The sequence below is a fragment of the Ictidomys tridecemlineatus genome, chromosome 13 (assembly GCF_052094955.1).
Source record: "Ictidomys tridecemlineatus isolate mIctTri1 chromosome 13, mIctTri1.hap1, whole genome shotgun sequence".
NCBI lineage: Eukaryota > Metazoa > Chordata > Mammalia > Rodentia > Sciuridae > Ictidomys > Ictidomys tridecemlineatus.
Genome location: NC_135489.1, coordinates 13283054 through 13298241, shown reverse-complemented (window position 1 = coordinate 13298241; position 15188 = coordinate 13283054). Strand labels below are relative to the sequence as shown.

The window sequence follows — 15188 nt, the reverse complement described above, 5'->3', positions numbered from 1 at the left end:
AGTGACAAATTATAAATTGCAACCAGAAAAACCTAGTATAGACCCAGGTCACACAGAACCCAAGGAAGGTCAAAGGAATTTATTTCCCAATTAAGGAATAAACTCTAAAGGCACTTTTCAAGGAATATAGCAGGAATTTGAATTATATATAATGTTAAATCTCTTAACTATGGCACTTAAAAAAAAAACTACAATCCTATTTCAAAGAGTAAGCAAAAATGTTTAATACTGAAAAACTAGAAAATAAGCTGGTCATCTGACATGTAAGGTTTTTAGTTCAATATCTGCGTAACCAGCTGACCTCGTGTGTATACCCAACAAATGTCTAAGAAAAAGAAATTCAGATTCTACTGCATTTTAGAGCAACAAAATAAACTTTGGTTTGGGAATAAGGAAAGTAGATCTAAGTTTAATGTTACTACCACCTAAATGAAGGAAATGTGCTTATGCAAATAATTAGTAAGATACAAAATTCAGTGTTGACCTCCAACCATTCTCTTTTACTTGCATTTGGCCTTTATCATTTTACCATATCTTACTCAGAACAAAAGTCTTGATTTGGGAGTATATCTATTTGGTATTCTTAAAGCAAGATCAAGTTTGATGGCTTTAGGTTGAACTTAAAGCACAAGCTTCATATTATTATTTTTTAATAAATAATTTATTTGCCATTTTGGAGTGGTATTAATGCTTAGAAAAGTGCCTTCTGAAGAGCATGCCCATTTGATATCTTGTAGTGGTTTGTGATGCGTGTCGTTAAAAGCGGTGACTTAGCAGTTCTCTTTCCCGTTTTAGGCACTTACAGACTGAGATACGCACCTCCCCTCCCCCCTTCTAATGATACGTTGGATTCTGCAGACTGAAACAAGTAAAGCTTGCCTACTTAATACACTCAAGTGTGGGGAGTCATGGGGTTTGGAGGGGAGGAAAGGAAAGGTATTTTGTTTGTTTCTTTGTCTATACATTTCCTAGATTTCTATGCAGTTGGGAGTTTTTATTTCTCTTGTACCAATGTCCAAAATAAGAAAGAATGCAATGCTTCTGAGCCTCTGGTCTCCTGGTTCAACAACAGGCTTATATGTATGATACATGTAACTTAAACTTCAGACAAACTATCAAAAGGAAAATGTTGATGCGTGCTTTTTTTTTACACTGAATACTTGCTGTGTGCAATGTTTACTGAATCTTTAAAACTGTGTATTTGACCTTTTTTTACAACACTGGTGACAGTCATATGGTTTTGAAAAAAAAAGAAACTGCTTCTTCCCCAGCTTTTCTCACTCTCACCCTAAACTACACTGCTCTGGCCAGCCACCCTTGCCCTTTCCCTGGCCTGCGGCACGAGTGCCTGACAGTGTACTTGTCCACATTTCTGTAAACTGCTCTGCATATAAAGGGAGGGTAAAACTTTTCACCTTAATCCTACATGAGAAGTTAAATTCCCAAGATAGTATGTATATATGTAATAAACAGCATCACACAGATACATATATGCAGTGCTTGTTGTCCAAATAAACATGAAAATAAGTGGGAGCAAGAGGAAGAAGTCAAACCATATGAAGCTGAAAGATATGACCTATGGACAGAAAGCTTTTTCTTAAAAAAAAAAAAGAGAGAAAAGAAAAAGAAAACATCTCTCTCCTTTCATCATACTTTTCTAGCCTGTTGCTTCAGAGAGACACAAAGTGAACACACTGGTGTGAATGTCATTCTCTGTGTGCTTGTGTTTGTGATGAAAGTCGACAGCCAGTTCTACTCGTCGTCTACCACCATGTCCTGCTCAAAGACACTACTTGAGTAAAGATTTCTTCTTTTGCTATACCAACTGTTACAGTGTTACGTTGTGTTTAAAATGTGTGTGGTTTATTGCAATCCGAACAGAAGCTATGGGTTTCTACAAAAAAAGTCAGGTATTTGTTCCCTAACCTGTCTCTCGTAGCAAAGTCACTTTTATAAACGTTTACCACTATGCTTGATTATAATGTGAAAGACTGAATTCTGAGTGTGTTAAGATGGTATTAATCATGTCAGTGTCATGTCACTAAGTTTAATGCTGCTGTTTAAAAAAAATTTTTTTTAAAGCCAATCTATGTACTAAATTGCTTCCAGGTAATTTTTGATTTCCTAAAGTGCACTGAGGTTATCTGGAAGATTGGGTGTATTTTTTGGTGACTGCTGCATTCAACAGCAACGAACAACTACCACTGTATAGTCATAGGTTTAAGGGTGGGGGGGTTTGTTTTCCCATTCCTCAGTACAGAGCAGAAATGATAGATTTTTGTGTGTGGAATAACGTTGGTATGCAGCAGAGGAACTTAAATATTTGGTCTTGGTTCAGAAGCCTAACAGATTGCTAGACAAAAGAAAAAACTTGAAGAAAAAGAAGCTTAATTTAATGCTTCATAAGTAGCATTTATATTTATAGCACCAATGTACATTTTGAAACTTTCAGGGGTGGGAGTTATGGGGAAGGGGTTATAAAGGGGTAGATGAAAGCTTTAATTTAGAAAGAAAAAAGTTCGAGTAAAGGAAATTATTTTGATTAAATATATTTTATTTGATCTGGGTATTTTTGGACCACATTATTAAATTAATTGTTAAGCTGCAGTTGGGTTGTTCAGGTGAGGGTGTTGATATGCCACGTGTGATCACGTTGGGAATCACTTGCCAGTTGTACTTTATGGAGCTTATTTTATGATTTAAAATACTGTACTGTACATAGGAGGTGTGTTACCTTCTCCTTATTTGTATGTTTACCATATACTTTGATATTTGAAATGTTATGTACTGGAAAGGCCACTTATATTTCTAGAACAGATTGGATTTTATGCAACCTTTTTTCCTTGAATTAACAGCAATAAAAAAAATGAAAAACAGCTTAAGAATTGTGCCTTATTGCCAATTTTGTAAAAATTAAAGGTAGGATATTATACATGGTGATTTTTTTCTTTTTTCTTTCTTTTTTTTTTTTTTTTCCGGATCAACTAACCCATTTCCCTGTATCGTGGACAGTGAATCCCAAGGTCATTTATCACTTATCATCTGGATGTTCTTCACTCTTCCCCCAAATGACCTTAGGTCATCTGTAGGTCATCTGTGTGATTACTGAAAAAAGGGAGACTTCTTTCTGTCTCTGCTGAGCACACACTGTGTGCCAGGGCTACAGTGGCAGACAGCAAAGTCCTGTCAGCCTCGAGCTTGGCTTTCTGGTTTAGGGCCTCCCTCACTGGAAGTATGAAGGACCTAATTTACTTCCTCAGATTTTTTTGGTTTTGTTTTTTCAACCTGGGAACTACCTTGGTTCAGTATTGAATGTCGAAACAATTGGTTCTCTCTCCTATCATCCAATCTTGAGTCAAAGTTTTAAACCATCTATAAGATCTAAGACACCGGTGGGAGCCAGTCAGTGTGCTATTGCTCTGCCTGAGCCCTCAGTATGGCCCCATGCCTCAGCATTCAGCAAGGTGGTGGACACTCAGAAGGGCCAGGCCCCAGGACACTGGATTGTTTTCTGTAGCCACCTTGTGAGTGTTTCCTTTGTAACCAGGCCGTTGAAAGGATTTGATTGTTTACAGGCAGCAACTTTTCCCTTTAGCAGATAAATGTACACCTGAATGTAATAGGTGAGTCTTGAACCCACAAAATTACAAGAATGTCTCCAATGTCCTCACTTGTGTTCCTTGCCTGTCCCCTCTCTCCCCACTACACTAAGGTAATGGCTGCTTTAAATTATATTATTCCTTTGCTTTTGTCTGTTTTCTCGCCTCTGATATTTCCCCTAAAATATACAGCTTATTTTTGCTTTCCTTGAGCTTTATAAAAAGGGTACCTTTCCATACCTCATCTTCTGGGGCTGGCTCTATTTATCTGGTTTTATGTCCCAATGTAACATTCCTCATGTTTATTCATTTTGCTACCTTAAAATGTTCTTTTGGTGGCAGGAGGAGAATATAAAACAGTTTATCTGTCATTCTGTCAACTGACATTTGGGTGTTTTTTATTTCTTTTCTATTTATGAGCAGGGCTGCTAGGAACATTCTTATATTCTTGAAGTATGCAGGAGTTTGTTAGGGTGCACATCTAAAGCAATCACTGGACATTCAGATGCTCAGTTTTCCAAGATTTTCTGTATTGTTTTCCAAGTGATTTCATACTCATACCAGCAGTGTACCAGAGACTCCTGAATCCATATCCTGACACCCTCCCAAGATGATGTCATAGAGCTATGGAAGGCCAGGACAGGGATGTGCAACCAGAAGATGTTGGCCCCACAGGGGAGGTGAGTCTGGAGGCCAGGACAGTGTGAGCAGGGTTAGTGGTCACCACATGGGAAAGGAGACATAAAACAGGCAGTTGTATGTAACACAAATGGCAGTAGTGTGTGGTTGGGGAGGTGGGGGGAGAGAGTAATACATTAATAAGGAGAATGTATTAAGAGATTTGTGGGTGCAGTTGATAAAATAAGGTTAGAATGGAGAATTTAGAATTGATAGAATAAAAAATAGGAAGTTACCAAGTTGTAAGTAATGGAAAAACATTAACTATGGTATTTGAGGAAGTTGTTGAGTGGTTGAGGAAAGAAAGCCTGGAAATTGAGAAAATGGGTAGCATGAGGCAGTGGTCCCGACTAGAGTTGGCAGTGGGAACAGGCCATCTAAGCTTGAGCATTGGCATAGTGAAGTCAGTTTAGAAAAGGTTTGATACCAGGAGAAGGAACCTTGGGCCCCTGAGCTTCATTTTCCCTGGATGTAAAATGAGATGGCTTATTTTAAATCATGTCTATGACGATTAAATGCCATAATAAATAGGAAAGGCCCAACTTAATAAAATAGCACTGAGCAGGCACTCAGATGTTTGCCCAATCAAATTTTGATGAACAGAAAATTCCATCCACTTCCTGTTTTAGAAGATGGAAAGAGTGTGGAAAAGAATGTGAGCCTAAGAGTGAAGATGATGGCTTTTTGGGTGGTGAGAGACTTCGTAAATAAAGTTCTTCATTCTGTTAGGGTTAGTTAATTCTGCTCCATTCTCTCATAAAAAATTCCTTGATTAATCTTCAAGATTTAATCTAGTCGGAGAGTTTGCCAATTAGTAGCAGACATGGACTATATATACATGGCCAAGTCATCCCATCCTGATTACTCCATGCCAAAGTAAAATCAATCCATCATAAGGCAAATCCACATTTTTTTTTACATAAATGCTACAAATCAAATTTTTCTGAGAAGGTTCTAAAAAGATTAAAGTACAGTGTAAAATATCTTTCTTCTCTTTTTAACAGGAACCATCTAGTACTTACAAGCATCATCATTTGAGCTTGGAAGACACCTCTTTTCAGTTCTGCATACTGATGACAAAAGCATTCTAAGGTTGAGGCAGTGAAGCCACATGGAGGCAAGCTGTGACAGTAGTTCAACCCCACCACAACCCTTCTGTAATCTTTTCTGGAAAGAAGAAAATGTCAACTCCCCATCCCACAAAAAAGGGCCCATTTATTTTCAGAGAAATGAGTTTTGAGGTGTGTGCTCTGACTTGAAACAGGGTCACTGCATTCCTTCAGCTTCAAGGGGTGAGGCCCGCTGTGATGAGAAGGAGGGGCTCCAGGGACTCAGCTGAGCAGCAGGTGTTTCAGCTGCAGTACTATTGACCCTTCAACATGACCCTGAACAGAGAGGGCAGGCCATGTTGTGCAACCTTGTCCTCCAGGTACCCCCAGCAACATTGACTTGCACAGTTTGTATTCCTAAGGTCAATCTAGCATCAATATTTTGTTATCACTATGTACAAATCACAGCTGTTGGGTTTATACATGCAAAGTTATATAATTCCTAAGTGCTGTCTTTTTTTTAAAAAAAAACACGCCCTCTCTGTTGGAATATAGGTACACGTGCCTGATTTTTTTTTTTTTTTTTTTGGCATAAACATTTATCAGCCTTGGAACACAGGGATGTTAGACTTCTCTCCGGTTCTGGAAAGTGCAGCACATCACACTCCAGGGCACCAATGACTGTTCCCTCCCACAGTCACAGCTCCATCTGCAGTGACTGCTGGACTTGGTCACTAGAAGCTCTTCATCCCAAAATTCTGTTTCTTTGAAATTGGTGGGTGGGAGGTGGGGTGAGGTGGGGCTTGGATGCTTCTACATCATTTTTCTCTTTCCTCTTGCAGCTCCAGTTTGATCCATTATGGAAGCTTCTCAGCCAGCCTCTCACCAGAAGAAATTGCTGATTGGAAAGCAGTTGCCACCTGGTGAGAGACAAGGACAGTGCAAGCAAACAGACGTTATTTCCTATTGACCTAATTTAGAGAAAATTAAGCGTTAGAGAGAAAACATTTATGATTGTTAAGTCTGTGCCAAGATCTTTAAAGAATGCAGGCAGCTGGCCATAAAGTCAATTTGAATAGTCTCTCTGAGCCATTGTGATCCCAGTGGTGTAGAATATATATAAACATCCCAAAGGCATTGATAGTACTTTACAGTTTGCATTGCACTTTCTTCTGTGTTCATTTGGTCACCACACCTGTGAAGGGGATGGGAGTTTCCTGTCTGTCTTACAGGTTAAGGATTCAGGGTTCAGGGAGATCAAGTGGTGCAGACAATACCAGTGATGAAGGCTGGACCCCCAGCTTCAATTTAATGCTCACCTGCCCCCTCATCTGCTTCTTTACTGGAACAAGTGCAGTGACTTTTAAAGCTGTAGGACCCACAGAACTAATAGCCTCTGGATTCCTAAGAGAGGGCTGGGCCACATCCTAATCAAGTAGGGTGTCTCTGAAGGGTTTCTTCAAATGGTTATGGGGAAATTTCCAGAATTAGGAAACCTTAGGTCTTTCAGAACTGAACTTTAAGCATTTATCCATCTCAGGTAAATTCAAGGAGTATCAGTGCTGTCTATTTTGAAGGTTTAAACATGCACAGATACCCTCTATTGGAAAACAGCGTGTCTCTACAGAGGTTTTTAAGAGGTTTTTATTATCCCTGTGTGTCTTAAGCATGCAGTGATGATCCCATTAGTTGGAAGACTTCAGAAATGAAGCAGTGGTGCAAGCAGAAAGAAAAAGTACTGATACCATAAAGCTCCAACATTCACATATGTTTTTTCCAAGCACCTTTCTATCCACCCACCTCCCAAAGAAAATACTCTGAAGCAAAGAATGATGGTGGAAGTAGCCCTCATGAAGAAACAGTAACAATCACCCAAGCGGCTTGTTGAGTTCTAAGAGTGCCACAGATGACTTAATAGTTAATGAAAAGCTCCTCTTTGCTAGCATGTCGAAGTTAGGTCATAGTCATTATATGAAATTGACTCATTCTGAGTGCCTTCATAAAAATCAACTTTTACAAGAAGAGGCAGTATGACTTGTGATTTTGTTCCCAAACCCTACCCACTCAAATGTGACCTTTCTCAGGCTGATTTACAGAATGGGCATAATAACACGTTGTGGAGTAGTTGCAAGGATTAAATCTGCCAAGTATATAAGCACTAAATGTCTGACACATAGTAGGCTCTTAATGTGTGTGTGTGTGTGTGTGTACACACTGGGAATCAAACCTAGGGCCTCACACATGCTAGGCAAGGGCTCCACCACTGAGCTGTGGCTCCTTCCCCCCCACACACACACACACACCCACGTCTCCTCAGTGAATTTGTAAAGGTAGATGTCACTTGAATGTCGATAATAGGCCATTCACTGGGCTCATTTCAGCCTCATAATATCCCTATGAGGTAGGTGCTGCACCCCATATTATAGTTAGGGATCTTTGGGCACAAAGATTAACAGCTAAGTGTCCAAGGGCACAGAGCAGTTAAGCCCAGGTGGGGTGGCTTTAGGCTGCTGCTCCACATCTCCCTTGTGTCAGGTTTTATCTGTACTGGGGTACAGTCAGCCTTGCACTGGAATCAGGCAGGCCCTGCCTTGGACATCATCATCTGGAACAACTGGCTTTCCTGGGTCTTTCATCTCATCTGAAAGCTACATGGATCTCTGAAGTCCCCTAGAGTTCCAAAGTTCATTGATTTGAAGCTTGCTTATTCACTTTAAATTATTTTTCAAGATTTATAATTCTTTAGCTTCTTTTTGTTTTGATGGAATTGAAGTCCTCTTCTGGTGTGGTCAGGAACACAAAATCCAACTCTGTTAAGGGCTGTGAGACAGGACAGTGTGTTCAGGCCTTGAGAGAAAACTGAAATTAGCCAGTCGGTCACTAGGTGGCAGCATAAGCAAAGCGCTAGCTGCACTTGGCTGTCAGCTGCTGGAGCAGTTTCGGTTCCATCTTCATTTTGCTCTTCACTGCTGTATTGATATAGTTTTCATGGGGACGGGCTGGGGGGTGGCCAGTTAAACAGTGCTCATAAATATGAATCATGCTGAAGGATGTGGGGCTCCAGAAATTATATGAAGTTTTGGAACACAAGTACTGCTTTTGCCCTGTAACATCCAAGTTGAATAGTTATGACAAACAAGGTGTGGCCCTCAAAGCCTAAAATATTTACTGCCTCTCCCTTTACAGGAAGTAAAAACTCACCAATCCCTGACATCTTCCTTAAGAGGCACTTCTCATTGTCTTTAAAGTCCTATTCTGTGATTAGGAATTTGCACCCTCCTTTTTGGTAGTATTTTCTTAGCACAAAAACAGCGTTGCTTAAGTTACTGGTACTTGCAAACATTAGCTGGGAGCACAGCCTAGTGAGGGCCACCGCCAGCTACATCATAGTAACATGCCCGAAGGTCACCAAGATGAGAGGTTAATGCTGCCTGCGGAAAATTGCCAAGGATTTCCAAAGGACACATCGTGTGCCAAAAGAAAGAAGGGAGATTTTTCCTCAAGAGTGGGGAAAAATGGCATCATCAAAACTCATTATGGGATATATCCAGTAGGGGGATGAGAATCTAGAGAGCACTGGCAAGAGCCAGGAAGAAGCAGGCCTGGGTGTGGGTGCCAGACAGGTGAGAGTGGGAAGTGGTTGCAGATCCTCCTTAACCAAAAGGAGCCAAGAGAAGTAGGGATTTGGAGGGTTTGTGTTTGTTTTGTTCTTTGGCACTAGGGATTGAACCCAGAAGTGCTGAGCTACTCCAGGTCCTTTTTTTTATTCTGAGACAGGGTCTTGCTAAGTTATGGAAACTGGCCTCAAACTTGTGATCCTGCCTCAGACTCCCAAATCACTGAGATTATGGGTGTGAGCCATTGCGCCTAGCTGAGAAATAGGTTTGGAAGAGAAAGACATGAGTTCTGCTTAGCTGTTAGGTCAGCAGTGCTTCTGAAAGTGCTTGGGTCACCTCATCTGAAGAGCTTAAGTAAAAACAGACTCATTGCCCCCTCTCTCCCAAACACATCCCACAGAATGGGGATTTCAGAGAAAGCATCAAAGAAAACTGAGAATGTACTCTGAAGGAAAAAAAAAATGGGAAATGACTGTCATTACCATGTGCAGTATGGATGGGGAATACTCTTGTCACTGGTGTAAGACCATTGCAGAAGGGAGGTACCCAGGAAGGGGATTGAGAGCAGAGCTAGGAGGACTCCTCCAGGCCTTGGAACTTACTGCTGTTGGGGAAAGAGGAAAATGACCGGATGGCCCTTTTTTTCTTAGTTTAAATAGGAAGGGTCTGCAAAAGAGGGAGTAAGCCAGACACTGCTGCATAGAGCCAAGGGCTGAGGAGCACTGAGTTAAAGGCCCAGCTGTCCTGAGGGCCGGCAGAGGCCACAACCAAGTGCTAGTGTCCATTTATTTCATAGATCAAATACTGAACCATCAGAGGGGGAAAGAAAAATTTTCTTTGCCGCTACATCAGCCTAGACAGCAAAGTTTAGGCTTTTCTGTTTTTGTTTTTGTTTTTCTGGCAATGTGGGAAGCTGAAGAAAGAGAAGGGCTAGGCTGAAGATCTTAAGATTCCCTGTGAAGATTCTGTGTTATTTCAACCCCTCTTCTGGACTTTTCCTTCTTTCCATCACTCTCTCAAGGAGCCCATTTCTGTCTCCTCTACAAGCCCAAATGCCTTTCCAGACAGGGCCAGCTCCTGCTTGGCTCCCAAGGTCAGAAGTCAGCTGCTCCCCACAGCCACCCTGGGCCTGGTCCCAGGACCCTGCTGCCTCCCCCACCTTCATCCTTCACTTTTTTGAGCTCAGGTTCCTGTCCCAGCTTCCATCATTCCAAATTAAGAGGAGAGGAGACTTACCCCAGGAGACCTGAGCCTTGTCCAGGGTCAGGAATAAACGTGGTCACACATCACTCAAAGAAACCTGGGGTGCAGGAGAGTCCCTGATGAGGAGCCATCTTTCTGCAGTGACAGTGTGCACGCTGATCTTGGCATGCCGGCAGCAGAGCCTGCAGGAGTGCCACAGCTGGGCTTGGCTGGTGCGCAGGCAGCAGAAGGTGAGTGTCTGAAGTCAGCCTCCTGGGGCTGGTGGGCGTGAGGGAAGAGCAGCTCGCTAAACATAGGAGCATAAATTCTATTTCTGGGGGTGTTTGAACCAGTGGGATGAGCGACTTCCAAGCACTTCAGGAGGATCTAGGAACTAACAAATGAGTGACCCTGCAATTCTACTCTAACCCCATCTGCTAGCTACCTTTTTTTTCAGCAGCAGAATAACATGGATGTCATTGGTGTGGGAGGCTAAAATATGCCACCCCAAAATACACTTCCTCGACACATTTCGGAGATGGCTATTCAGAGAAACTGCAGACACAGGAACAGCTCTGAGAAGGCCTTTTGTAAAAGAAACGGGTGACTCTAATGGAAATGCACGCTTGTGAAGTAAATAGGGTGTCAACAGGCCTCTTGAGGTCCCCCTTCTGCCTTACCTCATTGTAGGGAGGAACATGTGGACATCCCTGCCCAGAGCTGGCCACAGGATGTCTTGGAGCGCTTTCTGAGGGCTCTTACCCAGGAGACTGCCTGCATAATAAAAACCTTTGTTCAAGGCATGGCCTCACCTCACATAACCCCTGCCCTCCAGGAGCCCCACTGCCCTGTCCCTGTCTGGCTGGCATAAAAACTTCAGTTCATCGGGCGCTTCTTTGAGTCTCATATTTTTCTTGGTTCCTGTGCACTTGCTCGTAATGTATTTGGATACCTTTTCTCCTACAAATCTGTCTTGTGTCCATCTATTTCATAAACTCAAATACTGAACCATCAGAGGGGGAAAGAAACATTTTCTTTGCCTCTACATTGGCCTAGACGGTTTGACCACTGTGGCTGGCATGCCGGCTTCCTTACCAGGAAAAAGAGTGGTGTCTACCTTAGAGTTGTGTGTGGTTAATAAAATGATGCATTTAAACGTGGTACCAAGCGTACAGGGAACACTAAAACATGGTTATGTTTCCTCTAAAAATGTCATCTTATTCAAAACCTGCCTTGCTATTTTAGGGCCTGTCAAAATTAGGAATGCCACTCTTCTCTGGATCAGACTGTGCTTTGTACTTTTGTTTGTGTTAGTTGTTTTTATTTTACATGATTGTAATCATCCTATACATGCATTTTCTTTCTGTTGTACAGTTGATGTGCCAATATTGATACTTTATTACTCAAGTCCATAGTAACATTAAGGTTCACTCTTTGTTGTACAGCTCTGCTGGGTTTGAGAGGCATAATGACATGTGTCCATTGTAAGAATATCATGCAGAATGCTTTTGCTGTCCTAAACATCCTTTGTGTTCCATCTATTTATCCCTCCCTCCTACCTCACCCCTGGCAACCACTTTTCCTTTTTACTGTCTCTCTGGATTTGTCTTTTTCCAGAATGTCATAAACAGAGTCTCCTCCATTTACAATGGGGTGACAGCCTGATAAACCCATCAACTGAAAATATCAGTAAGTAGAAAATGGGTTTAAGGCAGCTAAACTACCAAACATCACACACTCACCCACAGACCACCATTGTTCTCTCCCTTGATCCTGTGACTGCCGGGGGGCTTCCGCTTGCTGCCTCTGCCCAGCATCCCAAGAGTATCACAAGGCACATCACCAGCCCAGAAACAGACCAAGTCAAAATTTAAATTCTGTATGAAATTTGTACTACTTTCACATCATTCTAAAGGAAAATCATAAATTGGATCACCATAGGTGGGGATGATCAACAGTTGGACTCAATATGTAGCCTTTTCAAGTATGTGTTTTCACAGCTTGATGACTCTTTTTTTTTCTTTCCCCCATCTATTTATTTATTTATTTAGCTGAATAACATTCTGTTGTGTGGAAGTGTCCCAGCTTCTTTACCCAGATAAGGACTCCAGGGCATCTTGGTTGCTTTCAGGTTTTAGCAAATGTCAACCTGCTGTTGACATTTGTGTGCAGGTTTTGAGTAAATATGTTTCCAATTACTTTGAAAAAATACAAAGACTGCAACTGCTAGATCATATGGTGAGAGTATGCTTAGTTCCATAAGAAATCATCAATCTTTCATGGTGGCAGTACCATTTTGCATTCCCACCTGTGATGGCTTAGTCCCTGTCACTCCACATCCCTGCCAGCATTTGTGTTTTTTTGTTTTTGTTTTTTAACCATGCTAATAGGTATGTAGCAGTAAAACATCTTAATTTGAGACTCCCTAATGTATCATATCTCACATTTTTCATGTTTATTTGCCAGATTCCTTGGTGAGGTGTCCAGATCTTTTGCTGAATTGTTAACTGGGGCTTTTTTTATATTGTTGGATTTTATGTATTTGTTTATGTTTCCGCTATCAGTCCTAATCAGATGTGTTTTACAAATATTTTCTCCCAGCCTGTGGCCTATCTTTTCATTCTCTTCATGCTTTGTTCTTTTTATTTAGATGAATAAATAAATGGAAATGTAGAGACCTGAAAAGACAAAAAGCAAACAGAGGGTTTCATTCTGTCTTCATTCTTAGCAGGTGCAATGCCAAGCAGTCTCCAGCAGTGCTTCCCTGTGCATTCCACAACATGCCAAAAGTGGGATTCCTCAATGATTGCCAAGTCCCCAGTCCAGAGCTGCCAGGGCTCTATTGGCAGAGGACATGGATTCTGAGGACTTCCAAGTCCCTCCCTGTAGTGACAACCAGGTACTATCTTGGGGCTGGACCAATGCTGGCCACGCCCCCCTTTTATTACCTTCCCAGGGGACAGAAATTGTAGGCCTGTAGCACTTCCCCTTATAACTTCCTTTGACCTTATTTGTGACACAAATGGCTGAGTTCCTCCCCAGTGTATTTATAGGAACATGCATTTTAGAAGGACAAGTGCTCAGGTTCCTGAACCCAGAAGCTTCACACAGGGGTTGCAGGTGCTGGCTGGTCCCTCCTCCAGTGTAGATGCACCTCTCTTTTGGAAGGCATACCAGACCTTGGCAGGGCCATGAGGGAACAATAAATAGTCCCAGATTATCTATTCTGTCTGTGTCCTACAGGGTGGAAAATTATTATGTGGCAGTGGAAAGCAAGTTCGGCCTACAGAGGCCTTTTCCTCTGGGTCTCCGTGATGCTCCTCCCACCCCACCTGCTCCCTACAATTTGATGCAATGTCCAGGTGTTTAAGAATAGCTGCCTATTTTCTCTGGAATTCAATTGAATTTTTTTTTTTTTTTTACTAGAGAATAAAGTCAAGGGTACTTGGCTACCGAGCCACATCCCCAGCCCTATTTTATATTTTATTTAGAGACAGGGTCTCACTGAGTTGCTCAGCACTTCTGGCATTGCTGAGGCTAGCTTTGAACTTCCCATCCTCCTGCCTCAGCCTCCTGAGCAGCTGGGATTACATGCGTGCACCACCAGGCCGGTCTTGGAATTCAGTATTAATATACCTATTTCTGGCTACACTGGGAAATATGGCAAGGAGAAAGTGAACTGTTTAGAGTTTCTTTGAGGCCACTGCACCCAGCCCTTCACTGTTTTGGCTGTGGTAATGTAATAGAGGCTCCCATGAAATTGTCCTCTGTTTTCTTTTATCTTTAGGGGGAAAAAATGCCAAAGGACCTGGCCCTCCTGATTCTGTTGGTAGACTCATCTGCACCTGTACTGTAACCAAGTTCACTCTCTAAGGCACACTTCCCCAATTGTGTGTGTGTGTACACACACACACACACACACACACACAATTTTAAATTATCCATTCAACAAAAATGTGTTGGCTTCCAGCTTTTTAGTGCTGTAGGGACAGGTCATCTCAAACCCACTTGGGACTGGGAATCAAGCCGCGAGAGGAGGTTGTCGGGTGACCCACACGCTGGCTGGGCTGGCGGCAAGATGCTCCAGTGGGTCCCTGGGGCCCCTCACCAAGTCCTGCGGCAGGGTCCTTGAGGCCGGCGCCCATCTGGCCGTCACTGCAAACTCCCAGCTTGCTAATAAGGTGCCCCCGGGCGCCCCCAAGCCCGGGAACTGCGAGGGGCTGGGCTGAAGACTGGTTGTCCCCACTGCTTGGGTGGCACCGGGGTGTGGGGAGGAGCCGTTCCAGCGACCCTCGCCCCCTCCCGGCATCGGTCCCCTTCCTAACCACCTTTAGGAACTGAGGCAGCACCGAGAGGAGTCCCCCGGGAGCACGGCCCCCTAGGACTGTTGGCACGGGCGCGGCGTCTTCACCCGGGGCTGAGCGTGCCTTAAGTCCGAAACAGGAGCGCCACGGCCGGGCACCACCTGCAATGGAGGGTCCCTCTTCGGAGGCACACAGCGCTGAACGCGCGAAGTGGCCGCCCGGCCCCAGCCCGAGCGTGCTCCTGGGTCCGCGCAGCTCCCCGCCCGCGGAGCCTGCTGAGGCCCAGGAGTGGGCAGGGACACGGCCCTGCCTCTAGTACGCCTGCGGACGTGGGAAGAAGGCGAGAAAGGACTCCTCCCGAGGTCCACTCCAACCCCGGGACGGGACGAGGTTTCTAGAAACTGCCCCTCGGTGCTCCCTCCACTGTTCCAGGCGCCTCCGCTGCCGGGGGCCGGAGCCCGGGCAGGCAGGTCCCCAGGGTCCAGGAAGCTCCTCGCTCGCTGGACGTCTTCCCTCCCTGCCGCTCGCCCCGGTCCCCATCTCTTCGCCTCCAATTCGAACTTGTTTCCTTCTGACCTAAGAGGGAGGAGGGAGGTTTGGACCAGTCCCGAACCAAGCAGCGCCCTCTCCTAGGCGCCCAATAAGCCGTAAAAGACTGAAGGACACCAAGGGCCTTTGGGCGGGGATCCTTGTTGTTCTAGGACCTCAACCCCAAGGAGAAGAAATCTCAGGAGCTCTCCAGGGGGCCTGTGGGGAATC

At 43.6% G+C, this 15188-nt stretch overlaps 1 protein-coding gene and 1 long non-coding RNA gene across 5 annotated transcripts in view; one reads left to right on the top strand and one right to left on the bottom strand.

The window, feature by feature from the left end:
• Positions 1-2876, top strand: part of Zcchc2 (zinc finger CCHC-type containing 2) — a 59250-nt gene extending 56374 nt beyond the window's left edge. For all 4 annotated transcript variants that reach the window (XM_078029919.1, XM_013357585.3, XM_078029920.1 and 1 more), the window contains one exon: positions 796-2876. In XM_078029919.1, coding sequence (XP_077886045.1) covers positions 796-863 — 68 coding nt within the window. In that variant the 3' untranslated portion in view covers positions 864-2876. The remainder of the gene's footprint in view (positions 1-795) is intronic.
• Positions 2065-13062, bottom strand: LOC120885362 (uncharacterized). Its single transcript, XR_005727933.2, has 2 exons — positions 10180-13062; positions 2065-6246 (listed from the first exon to the last, which is right to left on the bottom strand). It is a non-coding gene; the product is annotated as an uncharacterized LOC120885362 (long non-coding RNA).
• Positions 13063-15188: the final 2126 nt, after the last annotated feature.